Raw genomic sequence first — 26,879 nt, 5'->3', positions numbered from 1 at the left:
GACCAAAGCAGTGTAACAGAGCTACACTGAGTTTTAAAGGGAGGACACACATGTACAGAGTATGACAGTGGTTGATGATGTTATAAAATAGTCTCTGAATATACTGGACAATAAAATGCCTTGTTTAAAAAAAAAAAAAGAAGTTTGTCATAAGTTTATGTCTCAACTTTGGAAATATCATAAATAAGACTTTGGTTACACACTGCTGTAAAACACAGTAGAATTGAAGCTTGGACAGCACATCAGCTCAGCAGTAACACCACACAGCACGCTGCATGTGAGCCAGCAGCTAACAGTCAAACTTGCTCAACAAGCTGGTGTCACTTCACAAAATGCTGAGGGGTGATTTACTGGTGAGACCCCCGAGGCTGCTTCTCACAGTTCCGGCAACGTAGTCTCAACAGTCAGAATACGCAGACGAGACGAATCCTGAAAGAACAAAAAATACTTTTTAAAACGGTTGAATACATATTTATCCAAAAGCAGAGTTACAGAGGTTTAACTCCCTCTGTTAAACATGTACAGTATAATACATATATACAGTTTATATCTTATAAAAGGTTATTATAAGGTTTTTATGTGAAAAGGTAGTGTGTGTGTGTGCTGCTTAATGTTTCTGGATGGCTTAATGATAAAAGTCAGTATATATCAGCAGATCACAGTAACAATTTGTAGACAATATTTAAGAGGTGACTAATAGTGCATTTTAAAATATTTGCAGACAAGCTGTAATCTTAATAATCATCAGTTATGTTGTTAAAGCATCAAATTTAATTCTTGACCTCAGAAAAAGCTGATGACAAAATGATCTCACTCAAAAAGGTCCATTTAGTACATTTTTCTGGGGCTTTCCATCATTTCCACATGATTGTCATCAGCAGGAGTTTGCTATGTTGTCATGGAAATTATAGCCGTTAAAATTTTTGGATGTAATTCAAGAAAAATCGAATTAAAAAAAAGAAGGAAAAAAAGGGAGATTTCCTCGTTAACCGGTCACGGACGACTCATCAGCTGATAATCATGTGATATGATTGAAAGCAACAGAACAGCGACTCAATGGACCAGATGGGGAGATTTTTGTGTTAAATTAGTAATGGATGATTAATAGATAATTAGATGATCTAAATACCAAACACAAAGAGGCACTCAAATTAATGAAAAACACAATTTTAACACAACAAACTGTGCTTTTATGTCAATATATGGTCTCTACTTGCAGAGATACAGTAGAGAGTTTATTCACATTATTGCTGTGTGTCTTGTATACCTTGAGTTTTTTGATACCCTCTTCCTGGTTTTTATCTTTAGTACTTTTCGAAGGCTCTCTCGTTACTTTGGGTCTGTCCATCCTTGCGTTAGAGCGGCTCCCGGCTGCTTCTGCTTTGCGGTGTCTTGGCTCTGCAGCAAAGTCCCAAAGCTTGGCGTCGCTTGTGAGGCTGCCGAGCTGCAGGGCGGACTGCTGCTGACTGGCTCTTTGTAGACCTGAGACAGAAATAGAACAGAGAGACTTTACTGCTCCGCACCTCCACGGTGGGGAGGCGGGGGGTGGAGGGGACGAGAATACAATCTATAACGTAGAATGTAACAAATGTCATCATGAAAAGTTTGGAGTATCTGGATGATCTGATGAAGCTTTGATTTAACATCTGAAGCGCATGAGCGGCTATGAATCAAAGTGTGTGATTTCTGTTCAGATTATCACTTCACTGCTCTGAGATGAAGGTAAGACTGCGACGCTGTGGTCGGTGCGGTACCTGCTGAGAGACTTCTAGTGCTCAATCTGCTGACTGACAGCGTGTAATAAGTCCGGCTATGCCCTGTAATAAAACACAAAGAGAGACAGAGAGAAATAGACCTTGGAGTGAAATGTTAAGTCCAGTTATCTGAAGCAAATGGAGAAACTCAGATAGGACACAGTGGATGGTTCAGTATCCAGACAGGCACGAGCACGCTCTGTCACATTTCTGTTGGTGAGTGTGTGTGTGTGTGTGTGGGTGTGTGTGTGTGTGAGACGCTCACCTGCTGTAGAGGTGCACCTGGAGAAAGCTGCCCCCATGTCGCTCACCTGGTTCTGCAGCTTATCCACCTGCTGAAAGGCCTCCTGCTTGAGGCTGCGCTCCTGCTGCAGCTGTCCCCTCACCTGGATCCAAACAGTACAAGTAAGTTCTGATTATCTTTTTATTACTTGACCTTAAAGTTTGTTTGCGGCCCCTTTTTGTAGTTTAAGTGGTCTGGTGTCCTAATGAAAGTGAGAACATGGTAGAAACAAAGATACATTGTTCCCCATAGGTTCTTTTTAAATAAGTCATTAAAAAAACAAATCAACTTTATTATTTTTGGCTGAAAGCCATCTTGGGAGCAGAAACTCAAACTAATGAGCATCCTTGTTATTCCATACACAGAAAAAAAGTCTTTTTTTTAATGTTTTTTGATTAAAATTCACAGTTTGGAAAACTAAGTATCTTCAGTTTTGGTAATTCAAGACAAGATAAAATATACTTTATTTGGAAATATTTCTTGGGCTCACCTTCCAGTCATACATATATTTACATACATTTAAAGACACATTATAAGACCAAGGAAACCAGTAAAATACTGCACATTGTGTACTGTTTAAACACTTAATGGCAGATGGAACAAATTAGTTTTTATAACTTTTCTGTCTGCATTTTGGAAGACTAAACCGAATGTGACATGGATCATAAAGTCTGTGCATCTCTAAGCTGAATTAATTTAACGGTTAAGTGTTTCATTTTTGCCCTTTATTAAACAATTTGGAGTAAAGATACAAACAAAATGTAGGAAGAGAGCAAAGATCTCCAAGTGGAATCAAACCCAGGACTTGTATGGTTATGTGTTATACACCTTAACCATTAGACCACAAGGATGCCCTGATTAAGTTGTTTATTTATGGATTTTTAAAACTTCTTTAGCTAAATAAACCTTTTTAAACCCATCGACTTATGTATGAAATGCATTACAAGAAGATGAAAGAGGGTATTTAAGTTTTAAGATACAGCAGTGATGATAAGTATGATACAGAACCAGTCAATAATATGGACACACTCTCTCATTGAAGTGAACGGGAAGGTGTGTCCAAACTTTTAACTGGTACTGTACAGTGATCTGTAACTATTGTTCTGTAGCACATTAATCTACTGAAGATCATTCACAGACCTGTCGGATCTCTTTGGCGCTGCGTTGCCTCTGTAACTGGTTCATCTTGCTGCCTCTGTCCAGCTGCCCGCTGAGCGTTCTGAGCTGTCTCTCTCTGTCCTCCACGTCGACCTTCATTTGTTCCAGGTTCTGCACTCGATAGCTGTCCAGCTCCTGCCTGCTGCGGGCCACCTGCGCAGACTGATGCCGAACCACCTGGAGCTCCTCCGTCTACGAGCAAACGTCAGTGGGTGTTTGGTGAAGACACTCAGGCTGTGTTTGGCAGGTTAATCGTTATTTAAAACCTTCCAGTTTTTGCCATTATGACCATTTAAAACGTCATTGTCGATGCCTTCATGCTCCCTTCAGGAGGCCCAAAAAAACCCCCAAAACTAATGTGACAATTGCACACAGTCACGTTTACAACTCTGGCTGAGCTGGGATTACTGCACCAAAATACTGAGCTGTGATTACTAATACAAAATATCATAACATATTATTTATTCACGTACATCATTTCTTATTGCACTTTTAACACCTCAGGTTACTTTTGAAGGTGCATGGGTGAGGTAAATTGGAGGTATGAAGATTTTCGTGGAGGTTTTTCTTTACCTCTACTCAAGTTTTTCTATCATTATAGTTTCTCCTGACATCGTCTTTTAGTGGAAAAATATCATTTAATTATAATTTCTCTGCTGCCAAGCGTTCATACAGTCTCCTTGCATGTCCAGCCTTGAGGACGCTTCTGTCCTCTGCTTTTTGTGTTCAGAGGTGATGAAGTGGCTTCTGTTATGTTGAGCAGAGTTGCTGAGGGATAATATTTTACCTGCTTTTCAAGATCAAGTTTGTCTCTTAGTGCCTCTTTTTTCCTGGCTGTAAAATAGGAAATAATGGCTCTCCTTAAATGAGTGTACCAAAGTGTAATTAATTTAATCTGCTCTTTTAAAAGGCCACGATTGAGGTTTTATTTAAAATGGATGGCTTTGAACAGCAGTGACACAAAGGGGTTTGTGCCTGCATGATTAGATAGCATAAAAAACTGTATTTTACTTTTTAAAAATCTAATAAACCTCCAAATTTTTACTTTCAGCTGTTTTAAGAACATAACACAGTTCACAGCTGAGATACAAAAAAGAAGGGATTGTACCTTTAAAGTCAAGAAACATTTCTCCACAGTCAGTTTTAGGAGTACAATGAATAAATAGATGTTGTATACAGTACATACATTAACATATATGAATGACTGAGGTCATTTTTTATTTTCTGTTAACGTACCTTTCTGCTGAGCATCTTCTTGGTGTTGCTGCACTCGGCCTGAGAGCAGGTCAACGCCTGCTGGGCGGCGTCCAGCTCCTCCTGCAGGTGAAGCACCTCCTCCTCTGATGTCATCTTCACTCTGAGGGCCTCGGTATGACTGCAGATCTCCCTCTAGACATAAAAGATATATCATGTCTAAATAATGTCTACAATTCAGAGTGAAAAGTACAACTGAAAACATAAATATGTATAAATAGCAAGTAAAATTACGTTAGGACATCAGAAATGACAAAAAATAATGCTTGACGTTTTTCATCCAATCATTTGATTATTTATTTATTTTTTACTTTTTTTTTTTTTTTACAGCCAAGCTAAAAAGAAAAGTCATATTCTCATCATTATATAAGTAACAAGGAAAAAAGAAAATGTTGTGAGATAAACTGTGAATTAGATAAATTATTTTAAGTGTTGTAAGAAAGAAAATAAGAAAAGAAGTCAAAATGTTAAAAAGATCCTTTAAAAACAGATAAATCAGAGTGTAAGATGAATATTTTGAATGATCCAGACAAACACTTGTTTTAATCGATTGGTTAAACATATTTAACTGCACCACTTTAAAATTTTTGTGTCAGATTTGACCTATAAGTGATATTTGGATCTTCACAGCAGAGATAAAGCAAAATAAAACTGGTTAAAACTAAACGTGAGACCAAACATGAGTTTTTGGTTCCTGTCATTCCTCTTCACTCAACATATTTGCTTTTCCCTCGCTGCCCTCCTGCAGGGGATCAATTTGATTTCTGAACATTGACTGTTTCTTCATTCTCCTCCTGACCTGCTGAGTTTGAAGCAGCTGTCGGTGAAGTTTCCCCTCGTCGACCGTCTGCCTCCAGCGGCTCAGAGCCTTCAGTTTACAGAGCAGAGCAGTCAGCCGGATGTTCTCCAGGTTCAACTCGTGGACTTCTTCTTTCTAAAAAAACAAGTATGAACGTGGTAAGTTTCAAAATACCCAAATGCAGATAAATAATGCATTTTTTCCTCTTTTATAATCATCCAAACATAGATGCCAGTCTTTTTTATTAATCCAGATTCTTGCACAGTCTCTCTTTCTGTACCTTTAACTGCTTGAGTTTGAGTTCATCGTTGTCTTTGTTGCAGCTGTTCTTCTTCCTCAGCCTGATAATTCTGTCCATTCCTTCTCTTCTTACGCTGTTCACCATCACACTCACATCGTGCTCCATCTGCCGGTGCTGCTCATCAAGCTCGGCCTGAGATACAAACACAGAGGAAAAATAAATCAAAGTTTGAACTAGCTCAACATTCAAAGTGGAAATACATCTAGAAATGTAACCATTGCAGCTATTTCATGCATGAACTCACAGAAAGAAAAATGATAACGCTTTGCCCTACAGTTTTATACCCATTTCCTGGGTATAAAACAATTAAATACCAGCAAATTCCTTGACCTTCCATTGAGCGACCTGTAAAATAAATTGTCACTAAAATAAGAAATTAGGTAAAAGTTTGCACCTTGAGCTGGATGCAGGTGGAGAAGAGCTGTCGGACCAAAGAGTCGTAGCGTTCTTTGAATTTGAGACTGAGGTTCTGTTCTAAAGATCTCTTCTCTTCTTCCAGCTGAGAGACTCGAGCCTGCAGCGCTGAGATCTCCAAAATCATCTCACGACATAAAACAGACACCTGAGGAGCAGACACACAGCACAGGAATATTGTTTGGTCACAGTTGTTAATTGGCCTTAATAATAATAAAAAAAGTGGCAGAAACAAATTCAGTGATACATTTTATAGGGAGGCGATGAATTTAACTGTTGGAAAATGATTTGATGGTGTAAACAAATGAAAAGTCAGGAGATTTAAATATTCATTATGATACATGCTCTTGGGACCATGATTATTTGTACAGAATTTGATGATAATCCAGATACAGACAACTTGTCACTCATCTGTACCTCCCTCTGACATTACCATCATTAGAGCCATGAACTCCTGTTAAATTTCTATGTTGAGCTGCTGTCTGGCCAAAAAAAAAAGATGTGAAAAAAGTGAGTGATAAACCTGAAATGAGTATTTACCTCTTTGTGACAGTTGCTTGCCTGAGAGTCGTTACAATTCTTTAAATCCTGAAGTTAAAATAAAACAGAGGACAAACTCACATTAAATCATTCAACACGCTGTAGAAGAGTACAGTCGTCATTCAGCTGGAAGCCAAAAATCTATTAAAATGTTCAGATGTGCTGCTAAAAACACCCGGTGACTCATCCTGCACTAGATTAATCAATGTAGTTGTACACTTGCTTCAAAACTTTGCCAAAGCATTTAAATAAACTCTCCATAAATAACCAATGAAACATCCTGTACTGTGTGATTTTGATTGCTTGAAGAGTTGATAATGTGAACGTGTACCTGTTCTCTCTGGTAGAGAAGCTGAGTCTGCTGCTGCAGGATCTGTTCATAAAACTGCGAGTAAAGCAGGAAGCTGCGACGTTCTCGCTCCGTCACAGAACAGCCGAGGTGAGTCAGACACTGCTGCAGATGATCCACAGAGACCCTCAGCTGAAAGAGGAAACATACAGGGTGTAAACATCTGAATCATTTGTAAATAAACACAGTGATGCTCTTTTTCCCTTCATGATATCGTGCTATGAGCTATGATGTGACCAAACTTTATTAAAGTAAATAACAATAATAAGTGAAGTGTGGTGTTAAAGTTAGTATCAGTGATGTTTGAAAGTGTGTTGTGAGGTTTAAAGTGTTAAACAAAACCAAAAAGGGTAACACAAAAAAACAAACAAGGCTCGGACTTTTCACATAGAGCAGGTCCATACATTTGTAGTGTAAAGGAGGTAACAATATGTCATCAGGGCAGGACCATCCGGTTGTTTTGGTAAAAGCAACACTATGGTTGAAAAAAGGGGCAAAAATGTACACAGCTGGAGTCATCTTGCTAGAATAACTGGTACATGTGTATTAGTTCTTGAAACATTTTTCTTTTAGCTCTCAGCTCTTAAGCCCGCACTAAAAACATGTATAACAAAATGTTATAACGGTAAGCGAAGCCCTTTGACCTTCTAGCAGAAGTGACATAGGCAGCAATGAAATCTGGACACAAGTGATCAGCTGGAGCCGCTTAAAGAGATAGCCGTGAACGGCAATGTGTCTCAGTTAAATGTCAGGTGTAAACAGGGTCAAACACACACCACAGGAACAAAAGCAACATGCTCTGAGGCCGTCACACTGAGCTCAGCAAAACTAGAAGTGTACAGGAATGATCAGATTTTCTTAGAAATGCATTTTATTACAGTTATTAGTTACCTCACCATAAAAGTAATCCATGTCTAATCCTTTCATCAGCAGTGTTTTCTACATTTATATATATTTGAGGTATTAAGATAAGAAAGGGTGACAAAATAAGGAAAAATAATTTGTCTCCATCTAAGTATTTGAAGTATTTCATTGTGTTTAAATTGACTTCTGAGTTTCCAGAAGTAATTCTATAATTTTCTACAAACATCTGTAATCAGAAACCTTTTTTTTCATGTTGCAGTATAAAGTTACAGCATGTTACTGGGAGTTATTTGTAGATAGATCAGGTCTGTTCCTCACCTGTCCCTCAGCTTCTTCAGCTCCCTCCATCAGCTGCTGAATAAACAACTCCACAATCTGCGGTCGCTCAGGAGACACACTGAACTTCACTGGAGATTTTTTCCACAGCTCTGAACACACAAGGGATAATTTTTTTAAATTGTGAGTTTCCTTTTTTTGTGCTAAACCAGTGTTTAAAGGTAGACTCTGTTATTTGGGGAACCTGTGGGGAGGCCTGTGTCTTGTCGCGTTCGCTCTGAAACAACCAGGGTCATCTCTCTGCTGATCCTCCTCTGCACCGCTCTGATCATGTCACACTCTGTGCTCTCCAGCAGTCTGTGAAGCTGAGACAAAGACAGAGTACTTTTCATCTTCTTATGATGACAAAAGACAATATTTTGTGCAGTTAGTGCGTGCGCTGTACCTGCCAGGCTTTCACTTCAACCTCTGAAGCTCCAGGAGGGGGCAGGAGAGACTGGCTCCCAGAAATTAAGACCTCATAGTCGCGCTCTTTACCCAGTTTTAAAGCCAGAGCTCTCATACTGGGGTAGAAGATTTCAGCTCTGTAAAATAAAATAATAAAAATTATAAATGAAAGTAGTGTTGATCTCAAAATATTCTAAAAAATAATCTTATCATAAGGTCCTTTCAGTAACTGTTCTGTTGCTTGTACATAGAAAACCAAAAAGTCATTTTATTTTAATTAGAGTGGCTTTTTCTAAATGAAATGTTAATTAATCAGCGAAATCATTGACATTTGTGATGAAAATAGTAAATCAAAAAATCCTATTACATGGTCTTCATCAACAGATTATGAGAGTTTGTCCAGTTGTAATGAACTAGAAAATGTTTGAATTTATTTCTAAGCACTTGAAATTGTTTTCATAAAAAAAGAGAAAACACCATCAACATAAATTGAAGATGTTCAGATTTCCTTTTTTGGCACTAAAGGGACAAATTAAAGCCCTTAAAGTGCTCAGACAAAAATAAATTTAAGAAATTTCAAGTCCATGACAACTAGAAGCTACATCTGCTGATGAAGATCACATAGTATGATGGAAAGCTCCAGAGCAGCTGCTTAATGGACCTTGTGGTGAAAGTGTTATTAGGTAGTGTACTAGACCTGCAACTGACAATTATTTTCATTATCAATCAATCTGATGATTATTTTCTCCATAAATTGATTAGATGTTTGCTCTATGAAATGTTAGAGAATGGTGAAAAATGTCAATCACTGTTTCCCAAAGTCTTATTTTATTTTATTTACTATCAGAGAACATTAAAGAAATCAGAAAATATTTACATTGAGGAGCTGGAACAAGAGAATGTGTGTATTTTTTCTTAAAAAGTGGCTCAACATGATGAACTGATTATCAAAATAGTTGGCAATTAATTTTATGTCAATTATCTAATAGACTTATCATTGCAGCGTAGTGTACTGTATTTAAAATAGGACTATATTCCATCAAAATAAAGTCACTGATTCAATGTTTCCTAAGCAATTTTATTCAGAGACGAAAAAATAAACCAAGTAAATAAAATTACTCTGTAGTAGAATACTGAGTGGCTTGTATTTAATATTTTATATATACTTAATATTTATCAACAAAAGCCAAACAAACTAAGTGTAATAAAATCCTGCTGTCTCCGACCCTCTTGCAGTACCTGTAGAGTTTCACAAACTGTTGGTACAGACCGGTCGTACTGAACGTCTCAACACACAGACGTCTTTGAGCCCAGCTCTCCTTAAAGACCTGAAGCTGCTTCGTCAGCAGGAGGAAACCTCTCAGCACAGACTGGACTCTGATTGGATCCTGAGGAGAAGCAGAGTCTGAGTCTGTCCTCTTCTTCTCTTCCTTTTCTTCTTCTTCTTCAGCTTCTAAGCAGCTTTTAGGCCCCTGTTATGAACACAAACATACAGCAGTTAACATGACGTGACAAGTTGGTATTTTACAGATGATCCTAGCAGTCCAGTCTGTCTATTTAAGCGTTCATTGCAACTTATAAACAGCCCATCTTTCTTTCTTTTTTTTTTTTACTTCATTAGGTTTTCCATCATGTGGAAGGTCATCTCTGTTGCCATGGAGACGGACAGGCTCTGCCTCTCTTCCACTGTTCAGGACGTCCTCCATGAGCAGGGACACGCCGAGCATTGCTGCGTTGGCCTGCAGCCTGCTGCGATCACTCAGACCGCTCAGACACAGCTGCAGAAAAACACAACTCTGCTCTATTATCTGTTTATGGTCTCCATTAGACAAAAAGTCCTATTTTTATGCAAGATTAGTACGAGGTGTTCTTCTCTCTACTTCCAATGGATGAAGTCCATGTTTTAGGTAACACTAAATTTGAAGCTGAACATGTGAAATCAATTTGAGAACAAAAAGTAATAATACAACAAGTAATAAAACAAGACTATAATGAAAAAATATCAAACATACTGATGATTTTGCTGTTTTTTCAGCCTTGTCAGTAGCAAGGCTTAAAATGCAATGTTGGTCCTGGAGCTTGCACTAAAAATAAAGGTTGTTGAGCACTTAAAATAAAAAAAGATTATCCTCTTGAGAAGATGAAAAAGCTCAGCAAGTTTCACAGGAATCTTTCTCTTAGATAATGACTTGCAACTTGTGCAAAGTTGACCATTTGTCCTGAGTGTGGTGCTAGTATCACAAATAGAAAGGGTCTAACCTCTTGGGAGCATAATTTTGTATTTATTTCATTAAAATCTACATGTTCATTTTGGGATATCTGTAGCATACGAGCAGAGATTTTAGCTTATGGGGCCACTAAAAAATAATTCTTCTGATATCCAAGCAAATTTAACACTAGTGGAGCCAGCAGAGACCTCCTGCCTTGGACCAAAAAGGCCGAGTTGCATCACCAAGACTGACCAAACATTTTAAATAACATATTAGATAGACAGTGAACCTGCATGCAGTGCTCGACGGGTGGGACGTCCCAGACATTCAGCGGGAGCAAACCCTGACACATAATAAAACTTCTCCATGGATACAACGTCTGTGCCTGCAGAGAAAAAACAACATGAGACCAAATTAAATGTGATGAGATGTGATTTGCCCTCATGTTGACAGACGCTTTCTCACATTTAACGCTGATAGGATCATTTCTGACAGGATGGCACCAAAACCAACCTGACAGCCTTTGGTCTCCAGAGGTCGAGGAACAGGCAGCGTGAGACTGAACACGTCAGTCTGGATGCTGTCGCTCAGCAGAGGGAGGGCAGCTACCATGTTGTCACTCACAGTCTGGTAAGAAGCGATGTCACCAGAGGAGAGGAACGCCTCCCTGAGCACAGGAAAATATGAGTTTTTTAAATATTTTATGCAATATGAATATGTGTTCAAACTGTTTTTCATCTGTCCAAACTAACAACCTAACAACTTATACTTAAATACAACAAACCAGTGTTGATCTCCCCACTTTGTTTTTCCCTGTATAAAGGTCAATGAAAGGACGATACGTTTCTTTAAGCAAGAAGGAAAAGGGACAACATGAAATTATCACTAACTTTGGACCCATATGAATCTTTTTCTTTTAAATTTGTTTTAACTAAGACAGTTTTTTGTGCACTAGCGCTCAGAAAAATGTCTCTTTTTGAAGGATAAGTGGAAAAAAGTCACATCAAAAGGGAGCCAGGAGACAGATAAGCAACAGCACTTGCAACAAGACCAGGTGTAACCTCCTCAGATACGCTGTCCAGCTCTCACCTGATCAGGTGCCTCACAGCAGCATCAAACTGCAGGAAGACGACCTGCCGACGCAGCTGCAGAAGACGACCGACAGACTCTGGGCTCCTGGGATCAGACAGACGGTCGACCTGACGCTGGATCTCCAGCAGCTCTGCTTCTGCTCAGCAACCAGAGAGGACACGACACAAATGTAGTGAGATTAATGTGACTGATTTGTCACAATATCAGATTTTTACTATACAATTATTGAAGCCAGAAGAATTGATGATAAAGATATTATTGCAATAATTTTGCAAAAGTTTAAGAAGAAAAAATGATATCAGTCAAATCAACTTTAACTTTTGTTGTTGTGTTTTTTGACTCTTTTGTAGCAAATGAATTACATTATTATGAGTGTAGGGAGATGGAGAAAGTTATGCAACTTATTTAGGACGCGCTGGATTATTTACACAATATTATCAATATGCATGTTATTAAAATGATGCCATTTTTTCATTTTTAAATATCACAGTTATTGACAAAACCGGTATATCACAACAACCCTAATTCAAACCTGAGACAGCGTGCTTCACTATTACATCAAATGGAAATATTCACTGAGAGTCTTATGGATATTTTGTAAATCATTTCCTGTGATACTGCTGGGCATATTTGGTGTCTTTCTAAACTTTGAGAAATATACTATCAGGTCATAAAATCTTATTTATTGTCCATCGTTCCTGCTATTCAATAAATACAATGAATCAAAATCTCCAGTATCTCCATATGAGCAGGTTTGATGCTTGGTTTGTCAAGATCAGCCTACCGATGCCTTCAGTGCCTCCCCAGTCAGCTGCGAGATGTGAACCTGAAGCCTCCTGTCCTCTCCTCCTCCAGCTACTGGTGTGGTCTGCGTTTCCCAGTCTGGAGAAACTGACCAGGTAATAAATGATGTCATGAAGGGCTGAGACTATCCGCAGAGTCTGATGGAGAGCTGCAGCACAGGCCTGAAATCAGAATAACAAAACTAGACAAACATATTGACACTAAACGCCACCACAACATTCATATTAGTTGATAAATTGAACTATGTTCCCCACCATCATTAAACCACTGCCTTTATTCTTAGTCATGGTCTTGATAAAAACTGTTAAACTTATCCCCTGTTGTACTGCAGTATCAATAGTCTTAGTGATGTGTTCAAGTGTCTCACCGAAACCTCCAATGTTTTGAACATATGAAGCACTTCAGTGAAGTGAGGGATGAACCACGGGTTGAGGAGAGTTTTGCCGTCTGCTGACAACAACTGACGCGGCCGACGTTGAAAGGTCCTGTTTGGGAGAAATGCTCGATTAGCCTCTTGGTTGAAAAACACGATATAACTTTGTAGTAACTAGTTACTTTAAGAATTAAAATTTTATACACAAAACATAAAATAAGCTTATAAAATTAAATCACCCAACAATGTACTACAGCAGTAAAATGCCACTTACACATGAATGCATCACTGGTAATAAACCCATAATATATCACAGTATGACATTCACAGGGGCCTTTTTTAACTTTTATATGTTATTTTAACCTCATCAGTCCATAAAACACAGTACTTTTTTAAAATTAATTTTTCTTTATGAAGTTTCCATCTGCCTTGACATTTATCCCGTTTATTAAACATGTATACACACTGAAAAGGACAAAAAAAGAAGAGGGGAGGATGTTTGGGATGTAAGGAGTTCAATAAAGTATGAGACAGACTGAACAGAACAACCTTATTGCATTAACAGAGTCATTACTAGACTCTACCTCTTTTGGAGTCTTAGTGCATATGTGAATTATTAAGTATATTTTGCTACTGAGACTTACATATTTTTTTTGAATGCATGACTTTAAATCATACTGGAGTATTTACAATGTGGTAAAGCTATGCAGTGTAGTAGAAGATGCAAATACTTTTTTAATGATAATAATACTTCATTTAATTTTAAGCACCTTTCCTGCAACCCAAGGATACTTTACATAGAGCGGGAAAAAAACAACCTTTTGGCTCTCCTTGCCATCCTATTTTTGATTATATCCTTCATTTGACTTCTACTTAAATTTTCGGTTTCTTTAAATTGAAAAAATATTTTCAAAACTGTAAAATAACATCACATGCACATGCAATACACAGTACAGTACATACAGTGCGGTCCAAAGTCCACCACTTTTCTATTCACTCAGACTTTTGTACCCTACTCTATTTCAAATATTTTCAAAATTCTGGCCCATGTTTTATCTAAAATATATCCTAAACTTGATACTGCATGATAACCTATTAAATTAGACTGTTTCTACCTCGGGTCTGGACGAAGATCAGCTCCTAAATCCAGAATAACTTTCGGATCGCTGACTTGACCTCTCATGAAGTGGGACTGACGAATGGAGGGTATGTCGTCCAAAAGGAAGGTTAGACTGTAGTTATATGCGACAATCTGCGCTCTCACACAATGCTGAGATATCTGTGTGCTGAATCTGTGGAAAAATGGGCAGACAAAGTGTTTTCCTTGAATATTAAAGACCACAGTTGAACTAATATGAGACAGGTTTGTCTTGTCTTGTAACAAGAGGAATGCAGTTGTTTTTTTAGGGACATACTTCTCGAGAAAGTCGATTATGAGCCTCCTTTTGATCTTTGCTGCTTCATCCTGCAGTGTGAGAGAAATTAATTTTACTTCACGGGCAGCCAATCGCATTTATCATCCTGCTCAGCCTACCAGTGTGTGCAACTCACTGGGGTTTTTATAAGACCCCCCACGGCCTGTTTCTTCTTCATAAATGAATTCAGCATCTCGTCACGCAGACCCACTTTTTCCAGCTGGATGGACACAAAGGCTTCCATCAGCCTGCAGTAACAAACAAGGCTCTGTTTATTAAAGAGCCAGCACAAAAGCACTATTAATCATCAGCAGTGTAATTTGTTCTTCAGTCGGAAAAATTACCTCTTGGAGCTTTTCGAGAGAGAAGAGTTAGATTTGTCCTGCAGGTTGTCAGCGTCGCTTTCGGGTTTGGAGTCCAATCCTGTTGTAATATGTTCATCAAAATGAAAGTTTTCTTCACCCTGAGAATGAGAAACAATATGAAATAACCATACTGCAATATTAGACCAGCAGTTCATTCATGTATTGATACACACCTCTTCTGCCCAATAGCAAAGACAAGCCAGTTTCACAGCACTTATCAATGCATTCTTCTGTGTAACCTGACAGGCCAGAGTCACCTGGAGGTTCTCGATACTCTGTTTGCTTAGAAGCTACAAAGGGATAAGAAAGGGAAATAAAATCAGTGAAAAGTAGGGTGATTTACAAGTTCATTTGTTCATTTGGTCATTTATTCATCGTCAAATAACATACGTGAACAACTGCCTCCTCTGAGCTGAAGCTAAACCTCCCGATCTGATTCTCGTCCAGTTCCTGGATGCTCAGAGGCAGGTGAGACGGGGTGAACCTGCAGCAGACAGTGCACTTTAATTCCCTTTCAAACATACTTCAATGCTCTTGTAGAAAAGCAGGAATAAAACAGCACACATGGTTAAGGCAGGGCTAAGAGGGGAAAAACATGCACATGTTTGCCTGTAAGACAAACCCTGACATTTGTTTTATATTAGTGAAGATTGTGTTGCAGATACGACTGTTTGATGGTCAGCCTCAGTGCTCTGCTAAGAGCCACAAACTGGCCGCAGTGATAGTAGAGCGGTTAAAAAAAAAACGTATTAATCACTGACACGTCTGTTTTTGCTGTAAACCAGACTAAAATGTGGTAAAAATGGTCCAAGTGGTTGAATAAGGCCCTGTATGTTTTTTTTTCCCTTCTCATTTTTTTATTGTATTTCATTTTGAAATGCTTTGATGCTTGATGCTCTTGAGGAAGTTGGAAACCTCAAAAAAGATATGGATCTATGGCATACAACAAGTAGACTTTGAAATATGAAATATCATCAATCAATTCATTTATTTATTTTTCTATACATTTTTCTATAAATTTAAAATGACCACAGTATACTGTAATCATTTAAATCCGTGCTGTAAATATTGTAATTGATTTACTTGAACTAATTTCAATATTAATTAATTGTCATTATCTTGTATCACTGGGGGACATACCTAATCATATTACAAAAAAAGGTGTCATCACTATGTAGCAAGATGCCTAACTTCACGAAAAAAAAGATAACTTTCCTCTTCAAGCATCAGTAATGTTGACTGAGGGACTTTTTTGGGACTTAATAATAGAATAATGCTGCAGTTATTCACCTGTCTACAGAGCTGTCATCCTCCAGTAGCGCTGTGATAAAAACAGGCCTCTGCTCTGCTCGGTCTTTCCGCTCAGCGACCTCAAACGGCACCGGCCGCATGTAAAGGTGGAACTCATCAAAGCCGAGCTCTGAAGCCACATTTCTGTACAACCTGCAAAGAATTATTGAACGTTACATGACGCTGACATTGAATTTCAACAAATGTACAGTAATGTTACCAGAGCAACATGGGGAGACAATTTGAGGTTTTGTGACACCTGAATACTTTTAAAGTAAATTATAACCAATGAATGAAATGTTTAATTATATTGCAGCAGATCCACTTCTCCTGATGATGCTCTGTGGTCAATGTTATAGTGAATATGTGGAGGGAGGTTAGACAGGTTTTTATTGTCTCAGCTCGCAGCAATGAAAGAGACGGCCAGCCTGGGAGAGTTCATGTTACCGCACTGTTGGTTAGATCTCATTAGATCTCATTTAGTGCAACACGTGTCTTTAAATTAAGTTGTGGACAAAATGGAAACTGTAATCATGGCACAGAAGACAAAGGTGAAACTGAATATAATAGGAATGGACATAAGGAAATATAATAACAACAATAAGATTTAAAAGTCTTTTTAAAAATGGATTTAAGGTCTATTATTTACTACATTTATTCATCATTTAAACATATGTTATTGAAATAAAATGATCAGATAGCATATTCAATTTTAAGCTACTGTACATGAACTTTTATTCTAAGTTGTTGGTTGGGGCTCACAAACCAGCACTTACAGCTTTTGGGTTGTTTTAAGGTACTATATCAGGAGTCAAATCCTTCATTTGATTGTAATACATATTCATATCATAGATTTTATAATCACATTTCTGTCTAATTTGTGACATATTTTGTCTATTTTATTTTACGTGTGTTTGACTGTATCATGGCCAAGTCACTCTTGAAAAGGGGATTTTGAATCTCAGGATTTTTCTGGTTAAATAAAGGTTAATTAAAAAATCACTTTGCAGAATATTCTTCTGGTGCGAGTGTTATCTTTACTGTGCCAGATGTGCAGTCTCCGAGGCTGACTCCAGCAGACGGTGGCGGATGGTTATGAGCTCCAGCAGCTTGGAAAAAGTTTCCACAGCGTACGATTGTTTCTCTTTTCCCTGCTTCATGTCCTTCTCCTCAGCACATCTTACTAATGACAGGCCCACCTTCTGGACCAAAATCGGGTCATCAAAGAAAACATCTGAGAACAGCTTAAAGTGGAGAAAAAGAAACCAGAATTCAGTTTTCTTTAGGTAAATGAATTAATATGTATGCATGAGAAAGAACAAACCTACATCTTTCTGTATTTGAGAGCTGTAGTAGTCTCCGGGTGAAGCCAGGCTGTCCCAGCTCTGCAGAGCTAGCTGCAGGAGCTTCTGTCGCAGGATGAGTTTGTCAGTGACGCCGGTGGCTCGGTGCAGCTCACAGAGCTCATTGTGAGCCCGGACTAAACCGTGATAGACTGCAGAAACCAGGGAGAGGGATGGATGAACCTCCAGAAGGTATACATTCATCAGTGCAGGGCTACACAGAAATGGGACACAAGGAGGGAAATATGCAGAAATTAAACATTTCAAGGACATAAAATGATGCTACACACAAACTGTATTTACTTACCTGCTGCCACCAAGTGAGACCAGATGTTTGGGAACGTAGTTTGGTGGAAGGCCATAGTCATGAGCGGGGTCTTTGCTGTCGTTTCTCCAGATGCGTTGAAGGTACTGACGCTGTTTTTCAATCTAATGAGACAAACAACAGCATGTATTTATGTATTACATTTAAATATTATTTTTTACACATATTCATGCACCCTAAATCCTATTACACAATAAAACAATGCTAGAAGGGTTTCTGAAGGCTTCGTTAAGATCTTTTACCTGATTGTCCAGAACATCTTTGATCAGCTGCTGGTGGCTTTGCAGACAACTAATCTCGGCTCTGTAAGCCTGAACAAAATAATCCTGGTTCAGGTCCAGATGTGGCCGACTGTGCATGATGTCAGTGATAACTCGAGCCAACGCAAACCTCTCCTCAGCCCCTGCTGCATGCTGGTAGGCCTCATAGTAACAGTTCATGAGCTGGGCAACAAGAAAAAAAACAATATTATAGCATGTGAAGATTGATGGATGGAGATTTCTGGCTTTGAAATGTAAAACATTTTCCAGTTGAGAGGCATAAATAAAAAGAAAAAATAATGTATCTCAGATTTGGTATATTAAAATTCAATAAAACCACAATCTATGTGTATAATGAACATTTTATCTGGTAAATGCAAGTAAGGAAATGTAAGTAAGCAAATGATCACATCTATAATCTTCATTTTTGTCACTGTACCTGTACTTTGCTCTCCAAAAATTCAGTCTCACATGTCCACAAGTCGAGAAGCACTGCAACACGATCGACATCAGTCCCGGCCCAGAAGCGGAGGTCAGGTGTCGAGGTGGAGGCTCTCTCAGCGATTCCTGTTTGCTTTATCTTGTTTCTCTGGATGAAATGTGAGCCGACTAGAAGAAGCTCGTTCTCCAGCTCCTCCAGGTCCCTCAGCGCAGCGTCGTACACGATGTAAAACCCTCTCTGGTCCTGAGTGTGGATGAAATGCTTCTCTGTTCTGTAGAAATCATGAAGATTCTCCACCTCAGCAAACTCCATGAACTCTGAGCAATGGACCTAGACATTTAAGAAGTCATAGATAGAGTACACACATACAGAAAAGACCATAAAAAGCTTTTAAAGTTTTTAAGAAGCTTTTGCACATTCAAAGAGGATGACATTTTAAAAAACTAGCTGCCATACACCTTGAGTTGTCCGTACCTTGTAGTCAACAGGAGTGTTGTGGCTGTACTGCAGCGAGCCAAGACCTCCTGTTTCCCCTCTTCCTCCTCTAGCTGCATTCATCCAGCCTGTTTCCTCTGCTGTTCTGCACAGCTCTCGATCCTCCAGCTGCAGACCTGCCAGGTCAAAGGTCAAAGTCCTCTCCACGGAGCGCATGTAGTTTAGCATCCCAAGAGAGGAACGCTGTGGAGAGGAAAAATTAAGATAAATATTTAGAGGATGAGAATATTCCTAACCACTGATCAGCAAAAATATTTATCATTTTCTCTACTGATGATATTTTGATTGAGAAATTCAGATCAGAATGTGCCATTGTTTAGCTCACCTGTATCTGTCTGAGCTTAAGATGACGCAGGTAAATCAGGGACAGGTAAGCTCCTCTGGTTATAATGGGATCTGACGTTCCTTCCTCTGGACAATCATTCAGACCCAGAAGCTGCAGGCTGTCCTCCAAAGAGTAGCTGTGTTTCATAAAGGGAGCAGAGGCAGCTGTGACGTTATGAGATACCTCAGTGTAAGTGTGTAAGTGTGAGTATCAAAGGTGAGTGAAAAATGGCGGATGGCGGTTTTTTCACAATTTAATCAAGAGTTCAGCAAACACCAAATCTGAGGACTGACTCAAAAAGCAAAACTGCTCATTTACCTTTTGATTTATTGCACGTATTGTAACTTGAATATGAATATCTGTACAAAATTTCAAAGTAATCCATCTGGAAGTTGACATTTTGACCTGCTGTTGGCACTAAAGAAAAAGTAAGGGAGTCACCAAAGTTATTATAATTTATTCTAATGGAAAGTTTTACATCTGTAGTTAATTTCACAGTGATCCTTCAAATGGTTGTAGAGATATTTTATTCTGAACCACAAATGTCAACTTCATGGTCACAAGAAAAAGTCTGGAAATCACCAAAGTCTGTAGGATTCATCCTTCAGGGAGTGTAAATATCAGTGTAAAATGTTTTAGCCATTTTTTAGCAATCATATTTTTTTGCATCGAGCTTACACACCTTTTATTTGTTGTGCCTGAGATTTGACCCTTCAAACTCTTTTTATCTCGTCCTCTTCTGTCTCTTGATCTGGATGAATGGTTGTGTGTTTCCTAACCAGAAAAATGTCACGTTTAATGTCATATCCTCCAACACAAGCAACACCGGGAGTTTTTCCCACCTCTTTAAGCACAAAACAGGATGATACGTGCCTGAGTGCAGTGCTGACTGTCAGCGTTGTAAATCCTCGTCCAGATCTCGGAGATCTTTTGCTGTTTTGTTTCACTGCTGTGTGAGACTGATGATGTCGGTGCAGATTGAAAGTTGGCGATATAAGCAGCATGTTCTTTTAGAGTCGCAGCCACATGGAGCAAATCAGGAACCTGATGAGACACAAAATATGATGTAAATTATGTCTTGTATTTGTTATAAAATACTTGTAGCAGTCGATAAATTCAGCTAATCATTTCACTGATGCAGTTTTATCTATTTAGCTCCATTAATCTGATAAATGAAGCACATTAAAGCAATTAGTTTTCAACACTCTCTGACTTACACTAATGTACAATCATGGAAACTTTGAAACTCCACACAGAAATAAAAGCAAACCCATCTGACTCACACTCTAAAGGATACATTTCAAATTCAGAGCTAAATCATTGTTACCTGAAGAAACCTGCTGTGCATCTTCAGCAACTCATCCACACTTTTCTTTTCCTTCAGTTTTGTGACAAGCTTCTGCTGACAAGGATCCAGTCTGGGCTTCACCTACAGGACAGAATCCAAACAATCAATATTCACCGTCTTCCCACTCAGCCAAAAACGCTGCACACGTATAGTACAAAGACAAAGACAAAGACATGCTCATACAACTTGAAATAGATAGAAATAGTGATTGAGAAAGCACTTTAAAAATTGGGGCGGATTCAAAAGTTCTTTGACCAGAATTAAAAAGCACTTGAGGGAAGAATTTGAATAGAATTTGTTTATCATCCAGGGAGGAAAAGATAATTGGGATTTGCAGCATCAGAGCAGCACTGATTATATTATAAAGAGCCACTGATGCACTTAGTTACTCTCTTAAAACCTGAACCATCTGGCCTTGAGGAAACTGATAAAACAAATGATAAAACAAAGTTTGTGGAGAGACTTTTTGACCCAGTTTTTTTAAAAATGTATTAACTCAAACCTGGATGAAGGGGATCCAGCTGGCCTCCTTCTTCAGAGCCATACTCGCACTCTTCCTCCCCCACTGGCTCTCTTTGACATCCGTGCAATCGTACTGAGGAAAGGTTTTCATCTGCTCTTGTTGTCTGAAGATCGTTCTGAACTCCCTCCACACCTGCACAGACAGCAGCAACGATTCATTCTAACTTTGAGCTAAAAACTAAGTGTATATCTTGACCCATAGCATCACAAGCATAAATACATTACAATGCTGAATAACTCCATCTCATCTGCAGTGGTCCGGATCTTTCCGACGTCGTATGACAGGTGGAAGTAGGTGATCAAGGACTGAAGTTCAGGTAGAAACTCCTCCAGGTGAACAGTGTGCAGAGGGAAATCTTTAGCCGGCACTGACACTCCTGCAGTTAAATATAATCAATGGTACACTGTTTATCTGCTCTTAAAGCTGTGCACTATATTCTACTTATGTTGAAACATGTCTTTCTTGCTTTTCCCCCATTTTACATATTCATATTTTACACAACAGGCTGCTTTTGTAGATGCATCAAGTTCTTTCTTTACTTTTTGCTTTGCCAACAGCAGCAGCACTCAGTGTTGTTCAGTGTGTCCTTCCAATACTTTTGTAGGACGTAGGAGGATCATTTCAAATTATTTTACTCTGACCTTTAATCTTGCACCACTGTCAGGCAAAAATGTTGGCTTGACAGTCTTTTTGCTTCAAGACAAGCTCTCTTAAAAAGATGAAAAGAGTTTCCAGAAATGATTTGTGAATATTCATTCAGAGGATGACTCAGGGGGTTTTTGAGTTTGGTGACCTCCTGATCTTTCCTTTAGCACAAACATCAGGCCAAAATTTCCCCTTGCACACAAGAAATATCAAAATCTAAAAGATTCATGGTCACCAGAGACCGACTGAAACTCTTTCCTTTCAGCAACTTTGTGAAGCCTCCAGGCCAAAATGTCATTATTCCAACATCTGATTACATAATGAACAGATTGCCAAGATATCTGCAGAGAACATTCATGCTTCAGTTGGAATAAACTGTATTCGATTTGACGACATCGTGACCTTAAAGTACGGGTTCACAATTTTGCAACTCTGTCCTAAAACAACAGTCAAGAGCACAAATTCACATTGAAACATGTTCTTCTTGCTTTCTTCTTGCTGTAATCATTCCTCCTGTTCATACTGACCATTAGAAGATCCCTTCATAATCCAGTCCTCCTTCTGTGAAATAAATGTATTTAAATGTTTTTTTGAAGCTAATATAAAAGCTTCAGTCGTACAAATGAGTCAAATCAAGTAGATATCTTTAATGTTACAGTCTTTTTAGTGCAGTTTCACTTTTTTTGTTTCTATACTTCCACCATAGCTCAACAGGGAAACAAAAAGAGGGAAGTTGATGCTAAAAAGACTATAAATGTGGCAGATATCAACTTGAGATGACTAATTCAGACTGTTGAAGCCTCATATAAGCTTCACATCTACTTTTAAATGACTGTGTGGACACACTCTGGATTTTGCCCCCCATCATTTGCACTCAAAGCACATTTTAAGGGGATCTTTTAATAGTCAGTATGAACAGGAGGAATGATTACAGAGAGGAAAACCTCTTTCACTGTTCATATGGACACCAGACTGTTGTTTTGAGACAGACTTTAAATATTGTGAACCCATCCTTTAACTCTGATACTAAAGACATCAAGAAGGAAAGAAGGACAGAATGGTGAAATAATCCTTTATAACAATCTTGATACATATGTTTTTTATTTTCTATTACCGTCAGCATGTTGAGTCTGATGTAAAGTCTCCTTTGTGACGGTTGGCTGGGAATCTTTGCTTTTCCTTTCACAAGTTGGTATATAGTGCAGCACCTGTTAAATCACTTTGTTAATGAAAAACGACTTAAACATGCAATTATGACAACACACATTTAGAGGAGGAAAGCATAGGAAATAAAACCTAATGCATTACAGCACAGCTCAAGTATGAACCCTTTACCCTCAGAAAGTTGTGAATGTTTTGAACAGAGTGCAGATGGCAGACGAGCCACCGCACGTAAATGACCGCATCATCCTGAGTCAGCAGCCTGCCGGGGTTTCCTCTGCCGGTCAGGATCTTCTCTCTGCTCGCCGACAGCCTGCGAGCTCTCTGAACAGCGTCCTCGTACTCGCTCGTCAAATGTGACATCTGATCCTGAGGAAAACAATCGCTAATATGATCAGGTGAAGATGAGACAGCTGGAAAATCACATGTGAGAGGCCAATAAAAAGATGATAACTTCATTCATTTTTCACTCATTATTTGCAAAAGAAGGAACCCTTTCATAAGATTTGCTTCTTCTTGGGGCTTTTTTTGTATATTAACATATTTGCAGATGAGATAAGAAAGCTTAATACAGCGTGTTGAGGTGATTTCTTTTGTTTAAACAGGTTTTTTTCAGTTACCTTGACGTCAATAGTATATATGAAGGCTAATATCTTGCAGTTAATCCTAGTTTTATTACAGCAAGTTTCATATTCATAGAGGCAACACAAAATAAAAGCTACTTTAGCTGTTTGTTTGTTTATTTTTATCAAGAATTAAGAATAAATTGCTTTTTTCCCCCAGTGGTAATATCATCAAGGCATTGTTTTAATATATGTAATGCTATGCTACTGTTTTTGTATATTTGTGTGTGTCCTAAGTCAAGTTATGCCAGTTTCTTTGTCTTGTCTTCACGCAGAATAAATGCATATATTTAATCTTATCACACCATAGATTTATCATGGAAGCACCTTCTTTTTTTCTATTTCTAATTCACCAATTTTCATTAAGGTCTGTCTCCACAGAAAATCTCAACCCCCCCTGCAGTAGCAGAAAATGAGCTTCAGGGTGAATGTGAAAACCTCCTGTCTAAATGGGCTTTGATGCGTCATTTTTGATGTATTGTTATAATTAGGCTTCGGTCGTCTTTTCATGTAGACGTTGTCACCTTGTAATGAGGATAAAGCTTCTCGATTATGCTGGTGTGGTGGCAAAATCTCCTCCATCTCAGCATGAGCAGATATTTCATTTGAGCCAAATGATATGATCTGTCTGTGTAGAACTGCAGAAAAAAAATTACAGGGAGGAAAATTGGTTTCAATCACGCTCCTTTGTCTTTCATTTCCGCTCTGCTTTACGACATATGAAATCTTTTTTATTTTCTTCTGTTGGGCTTAGCATTTGTGCTGTCCTCACCTGGTGCAGCAGAGGAGGCAGACTATCAGGTGTGTACTCCAAACTCAAGCAGCTCTCCAGCTCTCTGTGCATGACGTCAGACTGAGACTGAACAGGTAAAGTTTCAGCCACCTACAACACAGGGGAGAGTATCTAGTCAAGAGTTTTGTTTTAAATCACCATTACATGTTATCCAGGGTGGACTCTAAAGGTTTTCATGACCTAGAAATCGGCAAATTAATTTTCCATAGCCCCCAGACTGTCCTTGATATTAAAATAATAATAATTTCAGTCTCACCTGAAGTCCTCTTCTTAGAGTCTGCTCCCTCTCCAAACGGAAGAAAGAAATGTCTTTTGGAAGTGGAACAGAACTGAAATAAAGCTCAAAATTAATAAAGGCTCATATGGGCAAAACAGTATTTAAACAAGGTGTCTTTATGTGGTCACAAATTCAAATTCACATAATCAAATAATGGTAAATGCTAAATCGTAGTGTACAGTTGCAAGTAGAAAAGTTAGCGTACTGACTCAGTAATGTCAGTTATAAAGCAAAATATAGCTATAGTTTGCTAAAATTAGCTGATATTAAGCTACCATCAAGTAAAGCTGTAAGAAAGGGTGTGAATGAATTTAGCAATAAAGGGCCATTTTAAACATATGACATAAGCAATGCTTAAGTTTGTTGGCATATGAGAAATGTCTGATAACATAAGGATGTGAGGTGGTAACTGTGAGAGTGAAGGAGACGAGAGAGAGATTCTGAAAATGAACGATTTTTTGATGAAAATGTAGATTTATTTTTTTTACACTGTTTTTTTTGGTTGTGTGTAGTTTTGTTTTTTGTTTTTTTGTTTTTTATTTATTTATATATTTTATGTCAGGAATTCTGTTGTTGTTTCTGTCTAGCCATTGTTCATGTTGGTCATTGTTGCGCTGTTAAAAAGCAATAAAAAGTGAATTACAAAAAAAAAAGTTTGTTGACATAAGCTCATAAAGTTTGTTGACATGCTTTAAGTTAAATGCTGATATCAGTCTGTTAACATTCTCGCAATGCTAGATGTCTCAGGTTGACGAAGACCGTTTCAAACATACCAAAATCATTGGCATTTATCCTTTAAAGGGACCTTGAATATCTGCAGTAAATGTATCTAATGTTTTCAAGATATTTCACTCAAAACTACAAATGTCAATCAATCAATTAAGTTTGGAGAACCTCATTGTGGTGCTAGATAAACAGTCAGGAGATCATATCTACAAAATCACATCAATTAATTGTTGAGATATTGCAAGTCTGGACAGAAATAAGAGGTGGGCTAACATCCATATAAGTAAGTCAGTACTATTGTAAAAAAAAAAAAAAAAAAAAAAAAAAAAAAAACATCTGCAGGCATATCGGTGCCAGATAAGACTAAATGGAGCAAAAATTATTTCATCTTCAGATTTTTATTGGGAATAAATCACTTGCCTGATTTAAGTCCCATCGATCTGGAAATATAGACATTAACATTAAAATTCCCTTCAGACCTGCACTCTGTTTGGAATAATAATTTGTATATGATACAGTCTTTCCATAAAATATCTTTAAATTATGATACATCTATTTCTTAACTGAAAAATCAATCATCAATATATATGGGAACATTTCAAAAGTTTAGCTGTTGAACACAAGATCCCACTTCTTCCTCCTACTTCATTCACTCCAAGTTTTCACATCACACTTGTGCAAGTTGCATATTGGATTAGGATTAGTTTCCATAGTAGTTGTGATGTCATAAATTATGCTCATAAATACACATTTTAAACACAGACTTTTGATAAACTCAGATAAACATTCTTCCTCCAGCAGATGAATGTGAAAACAGTCCTCTAGTGTCAACTCTGCACATACATCGTTCTGCACAGTGAAGTTCAAATGTCACATCTTTGAGTGGATTAGCACCTTAACTTCAACCTACCTGGCAATCTAGACACCTTGAAATTATTCACAGCTATGTTCTGACCCAAGAGTGCACATAAAACAATGAGTACCATCAGCCAAGCCTCCACACCTGTAAGATTTGGAGGGCACTGCTCCCAGGGGAAATCCATTCTCCTCAATTTCCGCCCTGAGTGATGTGAGCTGACGCAGCAACTCTGCCTCCATCTGCTCCACTTTAACAGAAGAGGAAACTCTGTAGGCAGCACACATATTGCAGACCTTCTCTTCATTCAGGATAAAATAAAAAAAACAATAACAAACTGAGATCCAAAACACTTCAAGTTAGGTCTCCAACATTTCAAACATTAAAAAAAATACTCCTTCAGTCCTGCAAAATCTCTGCCCTCTTACTGACTTGTTGTGGCGTATCCATGGAGATGAACACCCAGCAGCCAGGCTTCCTCTGCCCATTTCCTCTCACTCATGAGGACAGAGACAATGTCTACATCTGATCTGTAGAGGGCTCTAACGTTTCACTGGAGTCTTCCTTTCGTCAGGATTATATGATGTCAACGCTGTTGGGCTTTTTAGACACTTACCACAACGACTATCAATTGTAATATAGTTTGTGAGTAATACATTATGCACAGCGCATCAGTCCTTGAGCAGCACGTACCTCACCAGTCATGCATCCTGCATTCAGAAACCTTGACTTAATCTCAGTGGGTCCAT

The 26,879-nt window shown here is 38.3% G+C and overlaps 1 protein-coding gene across 1 annotated transcript; it reads right to left on the bottom strand.

The window, feature by feature from the left end:
• Positions 1 to 375: 375 nt before the first annotated feature.
• Positions 376 to 26,417, bottom strand: si:ch73-242m19.1 (uncharacterized). Its single transcript, XM_062440835.1, has 42 exons — positions 26,258 to 26,417; positions 24,528 to 24,580; positions 24,251 to 24,361; positions 23,023 to 23,224; positions 21,274 to 21,425; positions 21,029 to 21,181; positions 20,506 to 20,607; positions 20,048 to 20,222; positions 19,179 to 19,342; positions 18,833 to 19,036; positions 18,356 to 18,688; positions 17,899 to 18,099; positions 17,639 to 17,760; positions 17,317 to 17,545; positions 17,030 to 17,232; positions 15,989 to 16,141; positions 15,089 to 15,182; positions 14,908 to 14,988; positions 14,678 to 14,796; positions 14,470 to 14,581; positions 14,334 to 14,383; positions 14,034 to 14,210; positions 12,913 to 13,030; positions 12,526 to 12,706; positions 11,739 to 11,877; positions 11,163 to 11,316; positions 10,939 to 11,034; positions 10,053 to 10,217; positions 9,679 to 9,911; positions 8,438 to 8,576; positions 8,237 to 8,357; positions 8,035 to 8,144; positions 6,835 to 6,984; positions 5,944 to 6,111; positions 5,529 to 5,681; positions 5,249 to 5,383; positions 4,432 to 4,584; positions 3,178 to 3,387; positions 2,020 to 2,140; positions 1,755 to 1,817; positions 1,268 to 1,482; positions 376 to 429 (listed from the first exon to the last, which is right to left on the bottom strand). Exons 1-42 carry the CDS (start codon positions 26,415 to 26,417, stop codon positions 376 to 378), a joined length of 6,228 nt encoding a protein of 2,075 aa, XP_062296819.1.
• Between the last annotated feature and the right edge of the window lie 462 nt (positions 26,418 to 26,879).

The sequence above is a fragment of the Scomber scombrus genome, chromosome 19 (assembly GCF_963691925.1).
Source record: "Scomber scombrus chromosome 19, fScoSco1.1, whole genome shotgun sequence".
Classification (NCBI taxonomy): Eukaryota; Metazoa; Chordata; class Actinopteri; order Scombriformes; family Scombridae; genus Scomber; species Scomber scombrus.
Note: the sequence above shows the minus strand (reverse complement) of the source record. Positions and strands in the feature narration are given on the sequence as shown.